This window comes from Saccostrea cucullata, unplaced genomic scaffold (genome assembly GCF_032062105.1).
Source record: "Saccostrea cucullata isolate Sc308-1 unplaced genomic scaffold, CSIRO_AGI_Scuc_v1 ctg8894, whole genome shotgun sequence".
Taxonomy (NCBI): Eukaryota; Metazoa; Mollusca; class Bivalvia; order Ostreida; family Ostreidae; genus Saccostrea; species Saccostrea cuccullata.
The window spans coordinates 42,442-62,695 of record NW_026934902.1 but is presented as its reverse complement, the minus strand read 5'-3'; the positions used below and the strand labels follow the sequence as shown (position 1 = coordinate 62,695).

The 20,254-nt window shown below is 32.1% G+C and overlaps 1 protein-coding gene across 1 annotated transcript; it reads right to left on the bottom strand.

Annotated features, from left to right (window-relative positions):
• Nucleotides 1-6,421: 6,421 nt before the first annotated feature.
• On the bottom strand, nt 6,422-16,050 carry LOC134241511 (uncharacterized). The gene is made up of 9 exons (XM_062723554.1): nt 15,851-16,050; nt 15,529-15,738; nt 15,319-15,446; nt 15,009-15,141; nt 14,045-14,152; nt 13,590-13,772; nt 12,821-12,925; nt 7,852-7,933; nt 6,422-7,174 (listed from the first exon to the last, which is right to left on the bottom strand). The coding sequence occupies exons 1-9, from the start codon at nt 15,933-15,935 to the stop codon at nt 6,691-6,693; spliced, it is 1,518 nt and encodes a 505-aa protein (XP_062579538.1). The 5' UTR covers nt 15,936-16,050; the 3' UTR covers nt 6,422-6,690.
• Nucleotides 16,051-20,254: the final 4,204 nt, after the last annotated feature.

Genomic DNA, 20,254 nt, shown 5'->3' with positions numbered 1-20,254 from the left:
ACCGGGAGACAATTCCTGAATGTGTGCTTAATAACAAAATATGTTTTAGATGTATAATTGCAGATACAATCTGCATTTAGGTCGAATGATACTTTTTTTTACATGTTCTTACCAGATAAACTATTATTTTCACATTGAATTGTGTATTTTTTTTCTCGGTTATTTGATTATTTCAAGGGGCAAACAGTGATTGTGACCAGTCGAAAGGGGACACTGACTTCTCCATGGCACCATGAATCTACCCCTGTTTATAGAGATTCGTTTTGACTTTGTTTCCAATTTGTGTAAATGGACTTTTAAGCTTGTTTTCTATTCGTTATCTTCATATTCTATGAAGGGTTTTGGAAAACAAACCTCTATACGCTATCCATGGAGAAAATGATCCAGTGATAGACGACCAAAATGGAGAAATTGTTTCCAAAATTTCCTCTCCTGTAATATTGACAATGTCTTCTATATCTGTGATCCTGATCAATGCCCCATTTAATTTTCCACAACTTTTATCTGCAGTGCTCCAGTCCATGTCATATCCAATATGAAAGTATTTTACAGAGGGATCTGTCAGGTAAAAGTACAAATCTTTAAGTGATTCAATGGCGCCTATGAATATGTATGGCACGCCAAATTCACAAAAATGAGATAAACCTAGTTTCACAATTGATAAACCAGGTTTATCGACTGTAAACTATTGTTTACAAACCGTAAACTATAGTTAACGATTCGTTAAGTATAGTTTTCATCTGTAAATCGTGAAACTATATTTATCAGATTGTTAACTATAGTTAACGGTTTGTAAACTATAGTTTACAAATCGCGAAACTGTATTTATCAGATAATCTATGTTTTGCAGTCGCAAATGATTGTTTTCAGTGTTAAGTATAGTTTACGGTTGTGAAACATAGATTATCGCGTTAACTATGGTTTACGGATGTAAAATATAGATTAACGTTGTTAACTATAGTTTACAGTCCGTAAACTGTAGTTTACAACCGATAAACTTAGTTTATCGACTGTGAAACTATGTTTAGCTTATTTTTGTGAATTTGGCGTGCTATAAATATGATTTATGAATTTAAGAATAAAAAATCATTTATGATTACAGCATTGTCATTTTCTTTAATTACTTACCGGTCGGAGTACAAGTATAAACAAAAATGTACATAAAAGATACAAATTTTACCATCCACATAATTTTGTTTCGTTACCATATGTTAAAAATAAAGTACTTCCGTGTTTCAACAAAACTTGAAAGATAAATATAACCCGTTTTATCGCTTATCAATTTCAATAAGATTGTGTAGTCTAAATGTTTATTAAATGAAACATTATATATGTACGACTCTGACACGCATAGTCGTAAGTAATTTCCTAGTAACATCGGCATTTTCTCTTGGTATAAGATTTCCGGCAAGATTTACGTCATTAGGATAGATTTCCTGCTTTCAGATTGTTAAAGAGGTGAATTGAAATATGTACCGATAATCATGATCAATTGCAAAAAAGCAATTTAAAAAGGCATTTATCATTAATGAATGAGGTTATTATACTTTTTACTGAAGAGTTATTTTAATCGCTTTATTGTTTTTTTTAACATAAATATGAGAATCATGCAATATTGCTTAAATTCGTTCGTATTAAAACTGTTCGTATTTTAAGATTTAATTTAGGATTGTTTATCAATGAAACAACCAGGACAACTACAAGAAATAGAAAAATAATTTTATAATTTGAGTTTGACTTACCTTTTTAAAAAATTTAATCTAATTAGCCTGAACTTTTGAACAGTGTTGGTGTTGCGGCTTTTATATATTACATGTATATTCATTGAGACAAGATATTTCTTTATGTAATAACATTTTTGATCACTTGAAAGTTGAAGGTAAACGTTTTTACTATGTGGGTCAAACTCATAGGTCAAGATCAAAAGCAATGATACCTTGGAAAAGGATTGTGTCGCAAGAAATACTAGTACATATATTTTTTCAAAAAAATGGTCAAACTCCATGGCCAGGGACAAGATCAAAAGGTCAAAATAGTTTTATTCAAATAGAGTTTTCACAAGAAATATACATGTACATGTGCATGTTAAATATAAAATACAAATTGTTTAAACGCAAGTAACACGTTTTTAAAAAGTGGGTAAAACACGAAGGTCAAAGTCAAAAGGGGCAAATATTCATATGTATACCTAAAGAGGGGAGGGTCTTATCACAAAACAAAAATATACATGTGAAACACTAGCTGCAATAATGTAGCCCTCTCCGATTTTTTTTTTTTTTGGGAGAGGGCTACAACTCCTTAGGATCTCTATAATGGCGCAGATGCGGCAGTGGATCACTCCCGCACGAATTTCGGCTCAAATTATCAGTAAACGGCTATTTTATTATTATCTCTTACCTGGAATCCAAATTTGTAATTATGCAAAACATAAATCGATCCAAAAATTTTCACAACGACCCATATATCGGTTATTTTTCGTGTGTGTCAACAGCTTAACTTGAATTTATCCGCCATGTTTACTGACCTTGATGGATTGTATTTTGGGACAGCCAATGAGAATTTAGGTTCTATAAGAGCGGATCTACTAGGAATTCCCTTATTTTAAGCATACGTATCGCTGTTTGCGCAAAAATAACACTTGAAATGGTTTTATTTATCGATGTTTTTGTAATATAAGATAAGATAAGATAAGATAATTTTATTTCCAATTTTGGGCCCAGAAGGCATAAAGGTTTCTTACAATAACAAGATAGAAAGTTCTAAAAGAAAGGTTATAGTAAACATATACAAACATAAACACACATACACACACATGTAAATATCTGATATAATATTACAAGTAACTGGACATGTAGATGCAGCAGTTGGGGTTATCAAATTGTTAATTAACATGCCATCAAAATCAATATTATCAATATACATATACCAGTTTATAAATAAATATGTGTCTATAACATTATTTATGAAAACTCGTGGCATTATGCCTTATTTTGAAGGCTTTGACAAGATATTCACTTAGCTTTGTAATAATTAGATTATCTTCATTAGACATTAACCAGAGAAATTTGTCTCCTTTTGATAATAATATGAAATTTTTGTTTAGTAATGAGATATCACGGAAAAATTTATCTCTCTCCTCAGTATATAATGGGCATTCAGTAAGAAAATGGTATTCATCTTCTATATTGTTTTGGTTACACATTAAACATATTCTTTTGTTTCTATCTAAGGGGATTCTTTGACCAGCATTATTTTTTACAGATTCATATCTGCCTTTTTCAATTCTTAGGTCATGAGCACTTATTCTAAATCTGCAAATGGATTTTCTTATTTCATGAGATTTAATGTACATATATTTTTCCATTATAAAATTTTCTTTAAACCTAAAATAAGTAGTAAGTTTTCCAGATTCCAGTCCCTCTTCACGTTTCATTTTCCAATATTGTAGGAAGTGTTTTTTCAAATGTTTCTTAACTTGTTTTTTTAAAAATGTGTATTTGTATGTTTTACATTCTGGTAATGAGAGATTAATTTTCTTACTATAATAAATTACATTTTTGTACCAGCAGTTAATATTGCCTTGACTAAGGTTAATATTTTCTGTATATGCTTTATGTAACAGGGAAGATTCTGGACTTGATTGCAACCTATGCCAGTATAATAAGATGTTTTGAATAATTGAAAAATACATAGGGTATCTTCCCAGTTCAGAAATTATTGCAATATTAGTACTTTTCTTCCCAGCTTCCAATAGATATTTACAAAATTTGATATTTAAGCTTTCTGCCTCCCACTCTTTAAAAATATCGTATAAATGTTTGTTTTTATCTTGTATGCGTGCTGTAAGGGTTCCCCAAATTTCACAGCCATATAATGCAACAGGCTTTATCATGTGATCAAAAAGATGTAGGAGTGTTTTGATGGGAGGGTGAACAGCTTTTAGGTCTTTGTATAATTTGAAAGAAGCTTTAAGTGCTTTATAATATAGATGAGATCTTGCTTCTTTGAAGGATCCACATGAGGTTAAAATAATACCTAAGTATTGATATTTGTTAACACATTCAATAAGGGAATTTTCAAGTGTGAACTTTTCATTAATAAAATGACCACTTTTATTGAAGATCACTAGTTTGGTTTTACTTGTATTAATTTCTATGCACCAGTCTGTACAGTATTTATTAAATATATTAAAGCACAATCGTTTATAAACATCGACATTTGCTTTATTTGGTTGTTCCAAATTTCAAGCGAAAGTCTCACTACGTCACGCGTGAACTGTCATGGCTGCTTAATATTGCAGCTGGGAAAGACACAGATTTATTTCACATGGTTTTCGAGTTTAACAGGCTATGTTGTTGACAGTGAATAAAAATTCCGTCTTATAAGAAGTAAGTTTAATGTAAAAATAATTTATTTTGCCTCCAATCACCCGTATCAAAAAAATATATTTGCACCATTACGGAGATGCGATGGAATTGTAGCCCTCTCCAGAAAATATCAGATAAAAAAAATCGGAGAGGGCTACATTATTGCAGCTAGTGAAACACGTAAGCTCTGATATAAAGAACTGATGTGTTGAGGGATTTTCCCGGTTTTTTTACCGATCATGACAAAGAGCATACGGCAGATATGTAACCGGTCGACGGGGGATGTTCATTCCTCCATGGCACCTGATCCCACCTCTGATATTTTAAAGGCCTGTGTTTGCTCTGCTCCTGATTTGTATTGTTTAATGGATTTTTGAGCTTGAATGCTGTTTTCGTTATATCCATTAGATATATTTGTTTTAAAAAGTTTTGTTGAAAATAACATATATATGAAATCGAAGAACAAGTGTAATTTTCTAAAATGCAGTTGTAATACCGAACATTAAAACCAGTAATACTATATACATGTAATACTTTGTCAGCTGAAACCTAAATAATGTTGCCGTAGTTTTATTCTTTAAGCACTCCCAATATACCGAAACGGTTGTATTGAGGGTGCGCATTTTCCATTTCAATAATTTGATACAATTCCTTGATATATAATTAATGCCATGTTAAATACCGACTAAAAATCGAGATCTTCCCCTTCAAAAATTTGCCTGTCATACTCTTTTTATGCTCCCGGATCGAAAGATCCCGGGGGTATATTTTTCCAGTCTGTTTGTGTTTCTGTCCGTCTGTTGTCATCTTTAATTTAGCCCGTAAGTATTGAGTGGGTGGGGATATGGCTTTCATATTTCACAGGTGTATTACTTGTGACAAAACCTTTCTTTTGGTTTTGCGAAATTTGACCTCTTGACCTTGGAGTTTGGCATACTTTTACAACAAAATGTCACACCTTAACCTTGGCCATAGCTTTTGAACAGTTTGAGCTAAGGCTTTCATACTTCACATGTGTATATATTGTGACAAGACCTTTCAGCTTGTATAAATATTTTTTACCTTTTCATCTTGACCTAAGAGTTTTACCTACTATTTAAAAACTTTAACCCTGGTCATAACTTATTAACAGTTAGAACTCAGGCTTTCATATTTCACAGGTGTGTTCCTTGTAACATGAGTTTTTTGGCATACCAACACTTTTGACCTAGATCTTTGGAGTTTGACAAGCATTTGAGAGAATTCAACCCTCGCCATAAGCTACGTCAGTGGGGCGTCAGTGTTTCACAAACATATCTTGTTTAGAATTAAAAATATATAGATATAAAGTTCCACCCCCACTAAAAAGACAGGGACTCCCTTTACTTCCAGATATTTTTAAATCAGATCATTGTATTGAATAATTATTTTAAATTTGCCAGTAAAGGTCTTTCCAGCAGTACCTTTGTTGAGCAGTTTTGGAGGGTTTCTATAGAAGCTTAGTGCATATTTTGTATCTAGGTACGATAATTTAAGTCACAACTGAACTCACTAGCTAGTGTAGGAAACGCTGATTGAAGACTTCAATTGAAATTATTTTGAATATTGGTAATAGCAATCACATACATTAACGATGTTAATTATCCTTATTCAAAATTCTTCCATCGTCAAAGACCGACTTTGTATTTATGTAATGGAAAGTCGCTCTCTTCATGATCAGAAAGTCGTGGGTTCGATCCTCGTCACCAAGAGCTCGGGACTCTGAAATAAAAGTTGCAGATCATTGGATGAAACCTTATAAACCAAATCACCGTGTTACGACGGAAGTTGGCAAGATAATGATCCCTCACTGTTCTACGAGCCCGAGTGCTGAATAAAGGCTCCTCGCCTAACAACATACTACCATCTATCTTGCTGTTGACGAAATAAATTATTTAATGTTAGGATATTTGAGGTGTTTTTCTCTCGCAAATTCTACCTTACTGAGAGTATAAAATGAATGATAGAATTTAAATGCTTATAAAGTTTTTAAAGATGTCGATGCTCTCATTGCTTATCTCAAGCTTGGTCCTTTAATCATTTTGTGGCATAGGAATTTAAAAAAAGAATTAATTGATAATATGAAATGAAAACGTGACAAGATAAATTAAAACATATAAAAGATAGTGTTATTACATGTAAAGTTCTGATTAACCAGAAACTTTTTTCTAACATCCAGTCAATGTAATATCAGGCTGGACTATATCAGACTGCAGGCAACCCAGCGATTTGAAGAATCAGACCAGAAGAAAACTCTGTAATGATGGTTTTAATGTACAGACAAAATACTGGACTAAGTAATATGTTATTGTTTGTATGTAGTGTTGTAGTCTGAAGTTTCTTGCAATTGAATATCACCTACATTCCATTTTAAATTGTACTGATTTCCTACTGTGGACGAGTAGTGTGACCCGTAAATATTGTCATGGTTATCCTTTGAATCGTATGAATTTTCTTTTATGACAGAATCATAATGAGAGCCATGCATCTCAACATCTTGTTCCTTTCTTGTAGTTGTAGAATAGGCATTCTCTGATTTTTCATACTGAGAATCATCGTCAGCTATATGCGGCTTTGGTCGTGAAGAGTGCAAACAATCATATTCCCCTTCTGCTTTCTCAACATAAACATTATCATCTATATATAAATGAAACTGTTCCTGCTTATTAGTGTCTTTTGAAACAGCATTCATGTAGATGACATCTTTTTGTCCTTTTACTGCATTATCAGAGTCAACAATGTCATAGATTGCATTATGAACTGGTGGTGCTGTACTGCTTCTTGGTTTTCTTCAATATAAAATATTATCATCAATCATCTTTACACATATTTTACTTTCCATTCTGTGTTAAAACAAAGTCAAACCAAAGTGAACCTTATTCCGAGTGTCTTGACATTCCAAAATATGTAGACTAACTTTCAATTAACTTTGATGGACAAACAAACATTTTTTTATTTATCCTCACCTGGTGAACACATACGCCAAAACTAAATTTCCACTTTAAGTATTTAATTTGTCTTCAGAAAAACTGTGATGAGTTAAAGAGATCTATTTCTAGAATCCCTATTGGATCAGATAATTGATTGCGTATATTTAAGAAAGTTAAAGGTTTTACTGATTCATTAAAAAAGTATAAAACATTCTATTTGGTAAAGAAACAACAAATAATTTGATGGGAGTATTTATGTCTGACGTATAAACTCACATCCAATGTTTTATCTTGAAAAAATAATATTTTAATGTATAAAAAAAAACCATCCCAAAACCTTACAAAAAACATACGAGTGAATTCTTGATGCACTTTCATTTTATAATGCTTCGATGGACTTTTGATTATGACACCTTTCATTAATCATTTAATTTACAAGCATCCATGCAACTAAGATACAAGAAAGCAAAAAGAAGTTTTTTTTTTATTCATAAACACAATTTCAGTCGTTCTGTTAAGAAAGTACATGTACTTACTGTTTTCTTTTGATGTAACAGATCGATAGAATTGTTGCAATAAGAAGAACGACAACTCCAGAGATTGACCCAGCTATTAAACCTACGGGTATCAACCAATGCAATTACATGAAGCTATATGTACATGAAAATTGAACCAGTCAGACTTAAATAAATTCATGAATGATTAAAACTATAATATGTTTAATACTTAAAACTTGAATTATGATTGTTATAAGGAAACTAGATCTGATAAAAGGAATCTTTGTATGCATAACCACATGACAGACGAAAATGTTCTTTTCAAACGGTGTCAGGAAAATAGACAGTAATTGTGAAAATAAAAAAATTTGATAATAAAAATTAATGATATCCACCCATTCAGATGAGAATGAAGGTGTTTGTTAAGTTGGAACATATATATTGATTAATATCAGTTGTAATATTTCAGTTGACCAAATCTATTTCGGTTCATAAGTTTTTTTAAACATATAGACTGTAGGCCTACCTGTGTTTGTAGTCTGAGAATGTCTTTCTAAGAGTGAAGGTGTCATGGCATCAGTTTGAGATTGATTTGTGTTTGGTGATTCTGATGTTGTGCTTTGGGCTTGATAAACAAAAAAAACTGATATATCAAATACACAATTTAACAGTGAAGCTATTTCTCTGAAGATGATAACTGACACCCATTTAATTCAAAATAATTTAAAAAAAAATATATGAGTATTATTCGAAAAGAATGAAGCAGTATTTTATATCAAAAGACTTCAACTATAATCTGATAAGGTGATGTATATATGATAAAGAAATTTCGTCAAAGAATGAATCGTTTAAACGTCCACATTTGGCCCCCCAAATATTTACAAAAAAATAACTTACAGATTTTCTACATAATTTTGCGCCAATCTTTCCATTAAACATTGTAGTTTATTAATTTCAATTTAAAATTTTGCTTTCATAAACTGTAATTAGGTATTTTTCTGATTAATATAGCAGGGGTACGCTGTTTACACCAATTTCTCATAGACTTTAGGCCACACCCCCATTTTGTAAGCCAATTTTTTATATGAGCGCATTGATGTTTCAATTTGCCGTTTTTATGGTCAACGTTAAAAGTAATACTTATCATTTACATCCATGAAAGAAATTGAAACAATCGTGCGCTCATGTTTTATTTTCCCCAAAACCTCAAAATCACGGGTACTTGTCTCTATAGTAAAGCTACCTTGTTTACAACTTTCAACCCGTCTTTGACCTCATGAATAACAAAGCATTGACCACGTGATTTAAATCTATTCACTTTCACGCTTTGAGCACACCATTTCGACATCGTGTCTAGAGTGTCTGCGAGCTATCCATTGTCAAATCTTATTCCATCGGCTAAAAATACTTGGACAACCCTTCTATTTGAGAATATTTTGGAAACGTGCATACTTGATATATCTATACAGAGGCGTAGTCACAAACTTAAAAGTGGGGGGGCTCAACTCCAGAAATTCTTTGACAAGCAAAAAAAAAAAAGAGAAATTGAAAGTTCCCCAAACTTAAAAGTGGGGGGGCTCAACTCCAGAAATTCTTTGACAAGCAAAAAAAAAAAAAAAAAGGGGGAAATTGAAAGTTCCCCAAAGACGAAAATCCTATTTCGTTGGGGGGGGGGGGGGGGGAGTGGGCAACTTTTTCAAAGACAAGTTACTTTCAATTCCAATTTTCTCCCACAATTCTTCGATATAACTATAGTAAAGGTAATGTTGGGGAAAAATAGCTGTTATTTTGTTCTTCATTAAAAAGTGGGGGGGGGGGCACAGACATACTCTTGCCCCCCCAGATCTAAAAGTGGGGGGGGGGGGGGGTAGTGCCCCCGCTGCCCCCCTGTGACTACGCCTATGCTATATGATATGTTCAATTGTTTTATTTACCTGTTATTGAACACTATTTTTGACAATTTCCATTTGTTTGTTTTTTCTTTCGGTAAGTATCTATCGATCTACTCCGGGGGGGCCTGTAGCATACATCTGTTACTTAATCATTGCATTTATCATGTGTTTATTAAACATAATTAGAAATTCTCTTTAGGTACTGTGTTTATATATTATACACGTGCGTCTGTTTCAAGAAAAACTCTCACTTAAATTGCTGGAAGATATTTATGTTATACAGTCCTTTTTTTTCTGTTAAAACCGTCATTATACAGTGTTATAATCGGAAAAAAATTTACTAGTATTCACCATGCCTAAAAGTATAAACTGTGTTGTTTGTAAAAAGCGCACAAATAAATCTAATCGAAGAAGCCTCAGGGGAAAGATAAACGAAGTACGGAGGACTGAATTAGCGCGTATTACGGGAGGAAAAGTCACGGGGGATGACCACATCTGCACAAAATGCACCCTCGATATGAATAGGGGGAAGTTTCAGACTACTGGGGGCAATGTTGACGTTAAAACATTTTACATCGGCACAAAGTCGCACAAATATTGTGCTATCTGCAGATCCCGTAAAAAGTCAATGAAAACTGTTTCTAAGAAAGTTTGCGCACAAGTATTTCTTAAACATAATGTTATATTGCACAAAAAAGCACGTGTATGCCCCTCTCACTTGTCCAATGAACGCATGATTAAAGATCAACATATCAATGAGAATTTTCATAGGATGAAAATGGGTACAAAGAAATTGTCCTCAGGTGAATTAAGTGATTATTTATCTCAGTGTGAGGAACTTTTGTTAAAATCTGAGAATACACGAGTAGATTCCGACAACGAATCCCTAAATGATGAGGATTATATGAATTTGACGGGCATTAATAAACAAGAATTTGAGGCACTATGTTCACAGATTCATGGATTAAGACAGAAGAAATATTCAAAGAAAACGGTTATAGGGATTCTTTTAACGAAACTTAGAACAGGTCTCTCAAGCACAGTGCTTAAGACGATATTTAACATCAAGAAAAGCAAGTGCGTTTGTCAAATTGTTAAACGTGCAAGAACAGTTTTGATGGACCAGTTTGTTCCGAAATATATGGGCTTAAATCACATTACAAGGGATGAAATCATAGCAAAACATACAACAATATTTGCGCGCGAACTTCTTGCATCTGGTGACGACGCCACTGCCATATTATTAGTTGATGGTACCTACATATACATTGAGAAAAGCGCAAAATATAGTTTTCAGAGAAGATCCTTTACTATGTACAAAGGTCGGCCCCTTGTAAAACCAATGATGTTTGTTGCGTCTGATGGCTACATTGTTGATGTCCTGGGTCCATATCTAGCGGATGGCAAAAACAATGATGCTAATATTTTAAATAAAACTTTACTAAAAGATGACGCTTTACTAAATTGGTTAAAAGAAGATGACATTTTTGTATTAGACAGGGGTTTTAGAGATTCATTAGATGTAATCGAGTCTGTAGGTTTGAGGTCCGAGTCACCATATTTTCTGGGGAAGGGGGAAAAGCAACATTCACTATTTGAGGCTAATACGTCGAGATTAGTTACCAAAATAAGATGGGCTGTAGAATCTGCAAATGGGAAGTTAAAAAGGTGGAAGTTTTTGGCAAATGTCGTGGCAAATACTCAAATTCCATTTATTGGTGATTATGTTCGTATTGTTGGTTCATTAATAAATGCATTTAGGCCATCTCTCGCGAGTGACTCGGACGATGATCTTGAAATATCCCGTAAAATGCTTGAGAAATCCAAAATTACTACAAATCCTTTAAAAGACTTATTCATAAATTCTTCTGGAAAACGTATCTTATCAAATAAAATGTCAGAAATTGATGCCGCTGATGCTGTTCCCGACTTTCCCAAGTTGTCATAAAACTACTTAAGATCATTAACATTCGGAATTTATCAAATAAAACAAGCGTCTTCATATTCTCGCGAACATTTGGATGAGGAGGGGGGATACGAAATATTCGTTACTAAAACTATGACAAATATTCTTCAAGCAAAAATACAATCACGTCATGTCTCGTCAAAATCGTACTATTTATGGATTCAATTTGATGCATCAGACGATGAAGATCCCATCAAATACTGGTACTGTCAGTGTAAGTCTGGAGCACGGTTAGTGGGCAGCTGTGCGCATGTTGCGTCGATACTGTGGTACATAGGAGTGCAGAGACACGCAGACACGGAGCTTCAGAGTCAGATTATGCCCGACAGCGTTCTGGACTGTGCAAAAGACACAGATACCGATATTTCATCGTCCAGCAGTGATGATGATTCAGAGATTTAATTCTTACATGATTATCCTGGCTTTCTATCAAAATTCAACCGCATACATATATTTGTTTAAACACTCAAACTTTTTGCAAAATTATATGCTATTGATAATCAATTTTACATGTAAAATAAAAATTAAATGAAATTATTATCGCTTTAGAATTGAAATAAGCTACGTTACTGTAAAATCTAAAAAATACCATCTTTAATGAGACATTATGTTTATAGAAACCGTATCACTGCGTTTACATTTTATTTCAACGAATGTCAAAAATAATTATTTCATTGATATACCCGTTTAAAAGCTAAGCAGTAAAAACAAAACCTAAACCTGCCAAAATTATTACATATTGTCGGTCCCAAGCCCGAAAAAAAGGTGAGGGGGTTTTAAGATTGTTTAGTTATTTTATAAGATATAACTTAAAAACTATATTAAGTACACGTCGAACACTCGATAATATATTCACACTATTTGCATGCTTGATTGACGCTCCGCCTCCTTATTCAAATAATACAATGACCTACATAGCCGCAATGGCGAAGTTGAGATTTGGCACTGATGTATGCATTTTTATTTCAGTGATATTATGTATATATTGAGAGTTTCTCCATCAAAAAAGATTTTGAAGTGTTGTATTCATACCATACTTGTACATTTTAGCTAAAATATGTCAATGTTTTGATTTCAAAAGCAAAAAATCCGCGTTTTAAAAGGGGCCAGATCGCAATGTTATGAAGAGTCATTCTTTGGAGTAACTCACTCTGAATATGATTAGTCTGGCACAAAAATGGCAGTTTATGAGAACAGTTGACTTTTTCATATAACCACGTGTCCAAATTCCTTCTAACTGCATAACAGTCTTTGTCTGAATTTAAGAAAATAGTTGTTAAACCTAAACAGGTCAAATAATGACACATGGTTGAACCATCTACTTTAAAATATCAACTATAAATAAAGAAAGTTCTTTCAGTAATCCACACATACACAGAGAAACGCATGAAGAAAAGGAAACACAAGTTTTTTTGTTGGTTTAACACTATATGGGTGGCGAGTAGATACGGGCAACAATACTTCTTAAAATGTAAACAAGAAACGTAGGTCACAATACTCAAGTTGCTTGGCCTTAGCATTTCCTATCAGAAGATATTTAAAAGGTTTTCTTCGTGATTCAAATGGAAGATTTTGCCCCCCCCCCCTTGTTGAGGCCCAACCCTAACTCAAAATACGCATAGCTAAAATTCTAACATTATGTCAATCCTTTAACATAAATATTGTCTTCAATGGTCCAGCTATTATGGAGAAGACTTTTCCTTTACACATGCATCATGTTCAATTTGACTTACTTTTTTAAATTGAGAAGTGTCACACGTTAATGAAAAAAAAAACAATTGCAAAGGATAAATTGCAGTAGAATTACTTATGTAACTTTTTAGCCTAAAACCTTTAAAATGAGTAAAATTGGTGTTTTAGAGTAAAAAACAAATTTATAGATTAACAATTGTATTTTATTAGAACGTAAGACAACTTACTTCCATCATGATCGTAAATTCTGTATGTCCTTATTCCAGTCCAAACATAACTGTTGCAAATCGTTTTGTTGATTTCTGCCTGAATGTAAGCAGTAAGGAAAAGTTTCTGTTCTTTACAGCTCCTCGCATAGTAATTCCAAGTTGAACTAAGTTGATTTGATAGTAATTCTTTGTTTCCCCGAACTACAAAAAGTCAAATACCACTACATTGGTAGAAAATAATTAATGCCAACAGGCGAAATGTATTGAACATATTCTCATAAAAGGGAGAAATGCGCAAAATCAAATCTACGCTAACTTTGTCAAACTTCAATTTCTGCTAAATATCGTACACACCAAATATAATACATTTACAATCTATGAGTGTCAGTCATGGATAAACATTCAGATCTTTAATTTAAAATGAAGCCTAATCTTTGTAGAATAAAATGTATAAAATCTGAAGATACACTTACCACAGAATCCTTCATGTTTTTCGTCACAATCATGACCAGATGACAAAAGTTCCTTTGATCGACAGTCGTAAGCCAAACAAAATCCATCGCCTTTAAATGTATCTTTGACTGAAAATGGAAAATATTTTCAAATACCGAAATGAATTCAATCGCTTACTATAAATAGATTGGTTCCTTTCTAAAAGTTTTCAAATCTGTATAGATCATTGTCATACATAATTACCGAATTAATTTCTATAATAGATCTACACTAAATACATGTATCAATAAGGGTTATTATTATAATCATTAATTTATTAACAAAACTTAGACAGGTTCTATCCTTCCGTAAAATTACATGAAAAATCACTGCTAGCAAATCTGATTACTTATGTCATCTTTAAAGTAAAACCTAAAACTCGTGTTTAATTATTTAAAGATTACAAACATTGATAAATCTCAAATCTAACAAAGCAACAGAATAAATCAAAAGGGAGGCAAACACGGACCCCAGGAAACATAACAAGAAGGATCAGGTGCGATTGTGGTATAAGCGACCCTTGGCGACCCGTCACACTAGCCATGAGCACTTTGTTTTGATCAGGTTTTAATAAGGTAAAAAGAATTATATATTGAAAAAACATAAATTTAATATGAAAAACAATACCCTGACACTTGTATGGATAGCGCCGGTAAACAATCAAATCTGTGTTTCTACAATTAAGGACGTTGTAACAAATGCACAAATACAGACTTTAAATGCAGTTCAACGGATAGCTGATACTTTTGTAGCATAACACAGTGGTCAGTAGGTTTCTTATTAATAAATAAACCAGGTCAACTAATGTAGGTTTAACATGCCGAGTCAATATAAATATCGAATTGTTAGAGACACTTGAATAGCTTTCTTGATACACGTACTAACAACTATCAGAAAAGATTCTGCTCATTTTTAATATGAGTTGTCCAAACAAGGAATAATTACCTTGATATAATGTAATATAGCCTTTTCCTCCGCAGAACCCATCATCAGTGGAGTTATTACACGTTAGGTTGCACTGGACACTGTCAGTCAGCTTAAGACGAGGATGTGTGCAAAAACAGAAACAGGTCTCGCCCTGAACAATGCAACAATTAAAGCTTAATATACAAACGGCTACTAATTTATAAACGTGTACACAGTCATAGTTTACAAGAGAAATGTAATTCCAGAGGTCATTTAATACTTTATTTCCTAGTAGAATACCGATACTTGTAACTTTTACGGAAAGAATCATAGAATTTTAAATACTTACACTAAGGGCAAAATATTCACAACCAGTTGGGTTCGTTGTTTGATTTCGGCATTTTGAAAAGCAATTCCCCACAGAGTTAGGTTTTAATGTAAAGTTGTTATTGTTCCAAGATGGTTGTGGAAAACAGCCTAGTGAATAAAAAAATATATTCACAGAAATTTAATACTTAGTGAAGAACTTTTCAAAATAATTTTAAATGAAACAGAATACCTCTGTATACTATCCAAGGAGTAAATGACCCTGTAACAGATGACCAAAACGGTGTATCTGCTGCTATCCTTAAATTGTCTTCGTTATTACTGGCAGTTTCTAAATCCTTAATCCTGGCCAGTGTTCCATTCAAATCGCTACATCTTTCGTTTGCATTTCTCCAGTCCAGAGTATTGTTGTAAAATTGGAAGTTATATTTTTCCGAGGATCCTAATTCATAAGAGAAATGATTTTTATTTAGGGCTAAAAATCAATATTGCATATTAATTCAATAAACATTTTTTTAGTGTAGTTTTAAACGAAAACTTTTATATTTACTTACCTTTTGAAATAAAATGATGAGCAAATGTGCACATAAAACAGACATGTTTTATGTTAACTGTCCACATTTTACTTCTTATCAGCATTGATTTTCAAAATGTTAAAGTACTTCCTTGTTTCAACAAAAGCGTGATAGATTGATATACTAATCCCCGCTTATCGATTTCACTATGAAATTTTATGGATAATTTAAGAGTTTATCAAAAAAAAACTTTCCTTACTAAATTACTAAAATCAATATACATGTAAATAGAAAATGATGCGCAAAAAATATTTCCGTCCAATTGTAAGATGTGCATATGTGTGTCATGGGGGATATTTAATAAACATAAAATGAAGAATTCTTAAAAAATTTCAGAAGTAAACGTTGTATAAAACATGTATTTATGAAACTTTTGTAAGAATGGTATTAAACTGTTAACTTGCATTTCCCAATTTTTCACCCATACATATCAACTAAATAGACATCACTTCGTTAGATTAAAATGCACCTATTGATCAAATTAAACATCGTTGAATTTTTGGGGGGAAATATGAAATATTTATTAAGTTCTTAAAGTTAAATGAAAAAGTAATCTCAATGTTTGTATTAGATGCGTGACAACACAACATATCTAGAAGACCAAATATTGACAAAAGATAATCATGAAGGAACAAGAGGTCCATGTGCCTAACACTCACCTGAATCACTAGTATTGTAAAATCCCACGTATTTCCCATAAAAGTTTGATTGCCTTTTAATTTTGTGGCCAAACCTTTTACGTGGAAGCAGTAATTTGAAATAGGAATCATGTATTCTACCATATAATGCTTTCACATTAATATGATCGTCGTAGATTTGCTATTCTTATGAGGGAAAGTTTTAAAGATTTTATCTTTACATCTAATGATTCTGATTTTTTTGTAATAACCATTGCATTTAAACGCAAAAGATTGCGTAACATCGCATTGTATATTGTATTTAAACGTAAAATACATGTGCTTACGTTTAATTGCAAAAAAGGTCAAGAAATCAAATTTAAAATCAAATGAAAACATACAGACTGGTAGATGTGTACTGTCAAATTTACAAGTGCTATGAATATCACCGAAACCTTCGTAGTTATTTGTGATGCGTAATCAATTGATCAGAGGCTTCATAAAGAGTATGGGCTATAATACATTTAAGATATTCTGAATGTTATGTTGCCATTGTTTACTACAAGTTTTAAAAAATTGAAATTATTGGAAAAAGACACAGAATCAAATGGTTTTTCAATAAAGTGTCCGATCCTAGTAAGTAAGCTTTAGCTAGTTGATTTCTGATTTTTAAACTACGGGATTATTGAAATTAAATGCAACATAAACCCCCAAAAGAAGAAATTATCTAGTTTATACGCAAACATTATTGCTGTTATTTGCAAACATTATTGCGTTTCAAAGATTTAATTTTTGCATTAATCGCTATCGTTTGCGGTGATTAAATGTTAAATTTCTTTGCGTACTATTTCTCTTGCTTTTGGGTCACAGAACATCCTACGCTAGGAATTCTTTAAATTGACGGTTTTTACTTAGATTACCTTTCATGGCCTTGGGACTTTTGAATTGATTTTAATGGTTTTAACTCCCCTTTAATGCCTCCCGCGGAAGAAAGGGTCATACATTTAATATTTTACTACAATTCAGCCTAAGATGCTGTTTAATATTTATAAAAATTATTGAAAATGTCCCCAGAAACTTTGTTATTTGGATTTTTTTCCAGAATAACATTCTAATTGGATATACTTGAATACACATTTTTCATTTAATTTTCATGCTTCGCCAAATCTACATGATTATTAGTTGCACAATTAAACAGATATCACTTCCTTGGATCATCTTTACATTTACATTGTATCTATACAAAGATATTTAATTAAAAAATATGTTATTTATCGCGATAAAAAAAAGCTAAATGGAAAGGTAAGTACAATATTGTGTATTTGATGCTCGACAAAACAACAGAAAAGTTTACCCTAACTTGGCATACCATTATCATATATATGTTATTAAATAAATGTGTACACAACTCCCCTTGTTAAAGGCCAAGATCTAACTGAATTAAAAAATATAAATAAATGTTACTCAGGAGAAGGTCTTATCATGACAATAAATCCATTAAATAAATGGCTAAGATGCTAGATTTTTAAAAGTAGGTCAAACTTCATGGTCAAGGACATGTCACGTCAAATCTGTTGGAATCTAAAGGAAGGACTTTTCACAAAGAATAAATCTGTGAAATATTAGAGCCCTAGTTTTAATTGTTCAAAAGTTATGGCCAAGAGTAAAGTTTTTTGAGTACTAGTGGATCAAACTTTAATATCAAGGTCAAAAATATTTATCCCGTAGAAAGGTCTAATCACAATAATACATTTGTAAAATGTCAATGTCCAAGCGCAAACTATTCAAAAGTGTGCCAAGGTTAAACTTCGGAATTTTTTTTGCAAAAGTGGGTCTAGATGAAATATGTTGGTACCTCAATAATGTTCTTGTCATAAGTTATTGGTAGATTCTCGAAATTTACATATCTAAATAAGTATATTCTTATGCATAGTAATAACGAAAACTCATCTAAACGATATCTAGATTTAAACTTTTTAAATAACGTTTCTGATACATTAACGTATGTGTTATCAACACTTTGAGCATAGAGCTGATCGTATGCATGGATTTTCTTCCTTATAAGGTGTCATACAAACAACATAGCTTTCTGTGTCAACTGTATTATCAGAATCTCGAAGGTTATGGCTTATGGTTGGTGGAATAAGCGAGATATTTTTTCCTGGTTTTCTGAAAAATAAAATCACTTCAATTATTAGTTATAAGGAATAGTTGGCACCTTTAAATCAATATCTGACGGAAACAATGCTTACTTATAATTATGCTATTCCATGAGGACGATTGAGCTACATTACAGTATGCTAATTTATGAAGGTTCATCGTGTCCTAGATAAATTTAAGATATGTTTGGTGAAACAATGATGTCCCCTTATGACAACTTTAATCTTTGTTCAATGAAGGTTAACTCCAAGTTCAAAGTCTAGATTTCAAAAATGTTGATACTGAAAGAAAGGTCTTGTCACAAGAAATACATATGTAGAAAGATATAGCCTTGTACCAACATTGCAGAAAATATTATCCAGGTTAAAGCTATTTTTAAAGTAGGGCATATTACAAAGGCATTGTTATTAGAACTACAATGGTACCAAAAGAAATGATAAGACAGAAGCATGCTAAATACTCTTAGATAGACACTATAGAGAGGTTTTCCCCTTAAAATCAATTCTCTTGAAATATTGGGGAAAACATCCTTTACTTTAAGAATTTTAACAAATAATCACGCTTGTGAACATTATTTAAAAGTTACAATTAATACATGTCCTAAATTAAAAATAGAACCCTGAGATGGTATATATGTTTAAAGATTTCTTTGAGGAGATTAATACAAGTACATACAAAAGTACTTACTTTCTTTGGAGTGAGAAAATGTCGTCAGGACCGCAGACGTATTTGACGTGTTGAATGACCAATGAGAAACGCATCAAAATAAAGCAGAAAATGACTTCATTTTACAAATATTGCAGTAACTACTATGTTCAAATGGTGTTTGTGTACTATAACATGCACATTCATTTTGATGAATTGATTTAAGGGGGCCGACTATAGTTTTATTGTGTGAAAACTACAATAGCGAATCTCTTCATTTTTATACCATATATAACTTACATTAACGTCAGTATACATGCAAAGTTTGGGGAAAATATACCGTCCAGGTATTTTTGAGGGACCGTCTCAAAATACAGGTACATTTACTATAGGATTATATAGGAAAATGCCAATTTTTAGCACTTTAAAGCAAATTATACAAATACTACAATAGACATTTTGTTCAAACTATAATATTTTACGAGTAATACTATATGATACAATATATGTAAGTAACACAAAATTCTACCGTCTTGTTAAGAGAGGGTGCATCTCAAAATGCAAAAAAATTCGCAAATTTTACTATTTTTATACAGTACTACAAAATATGACGTAAACAATGGATTCACAAGAAAACATTATAAAAATATTGGAGATATTCTAAAATTTCTATGTTTTGAATTTCAAGAGCATATGTTCATTACTTTTTCTGTAATAATATTTTTATTACCCGTTTCTTTAAGAGCTTCAGATTACTATAACTTAAAAAGACACTGCAGCGACGTCAACCTACCTATCAATTCCAAAATCGGTTAAATAATCAGTTATATCAAATTGTAATTACATTTTTATACCTTTAATTTTTTAATTTTGTTTAATTTTAATAATTAAGCGAAAAAAATTGCATTTAAACAATAAATACGCTTCATTTTACTATGATGCGCGAAATATTGCGCAATGG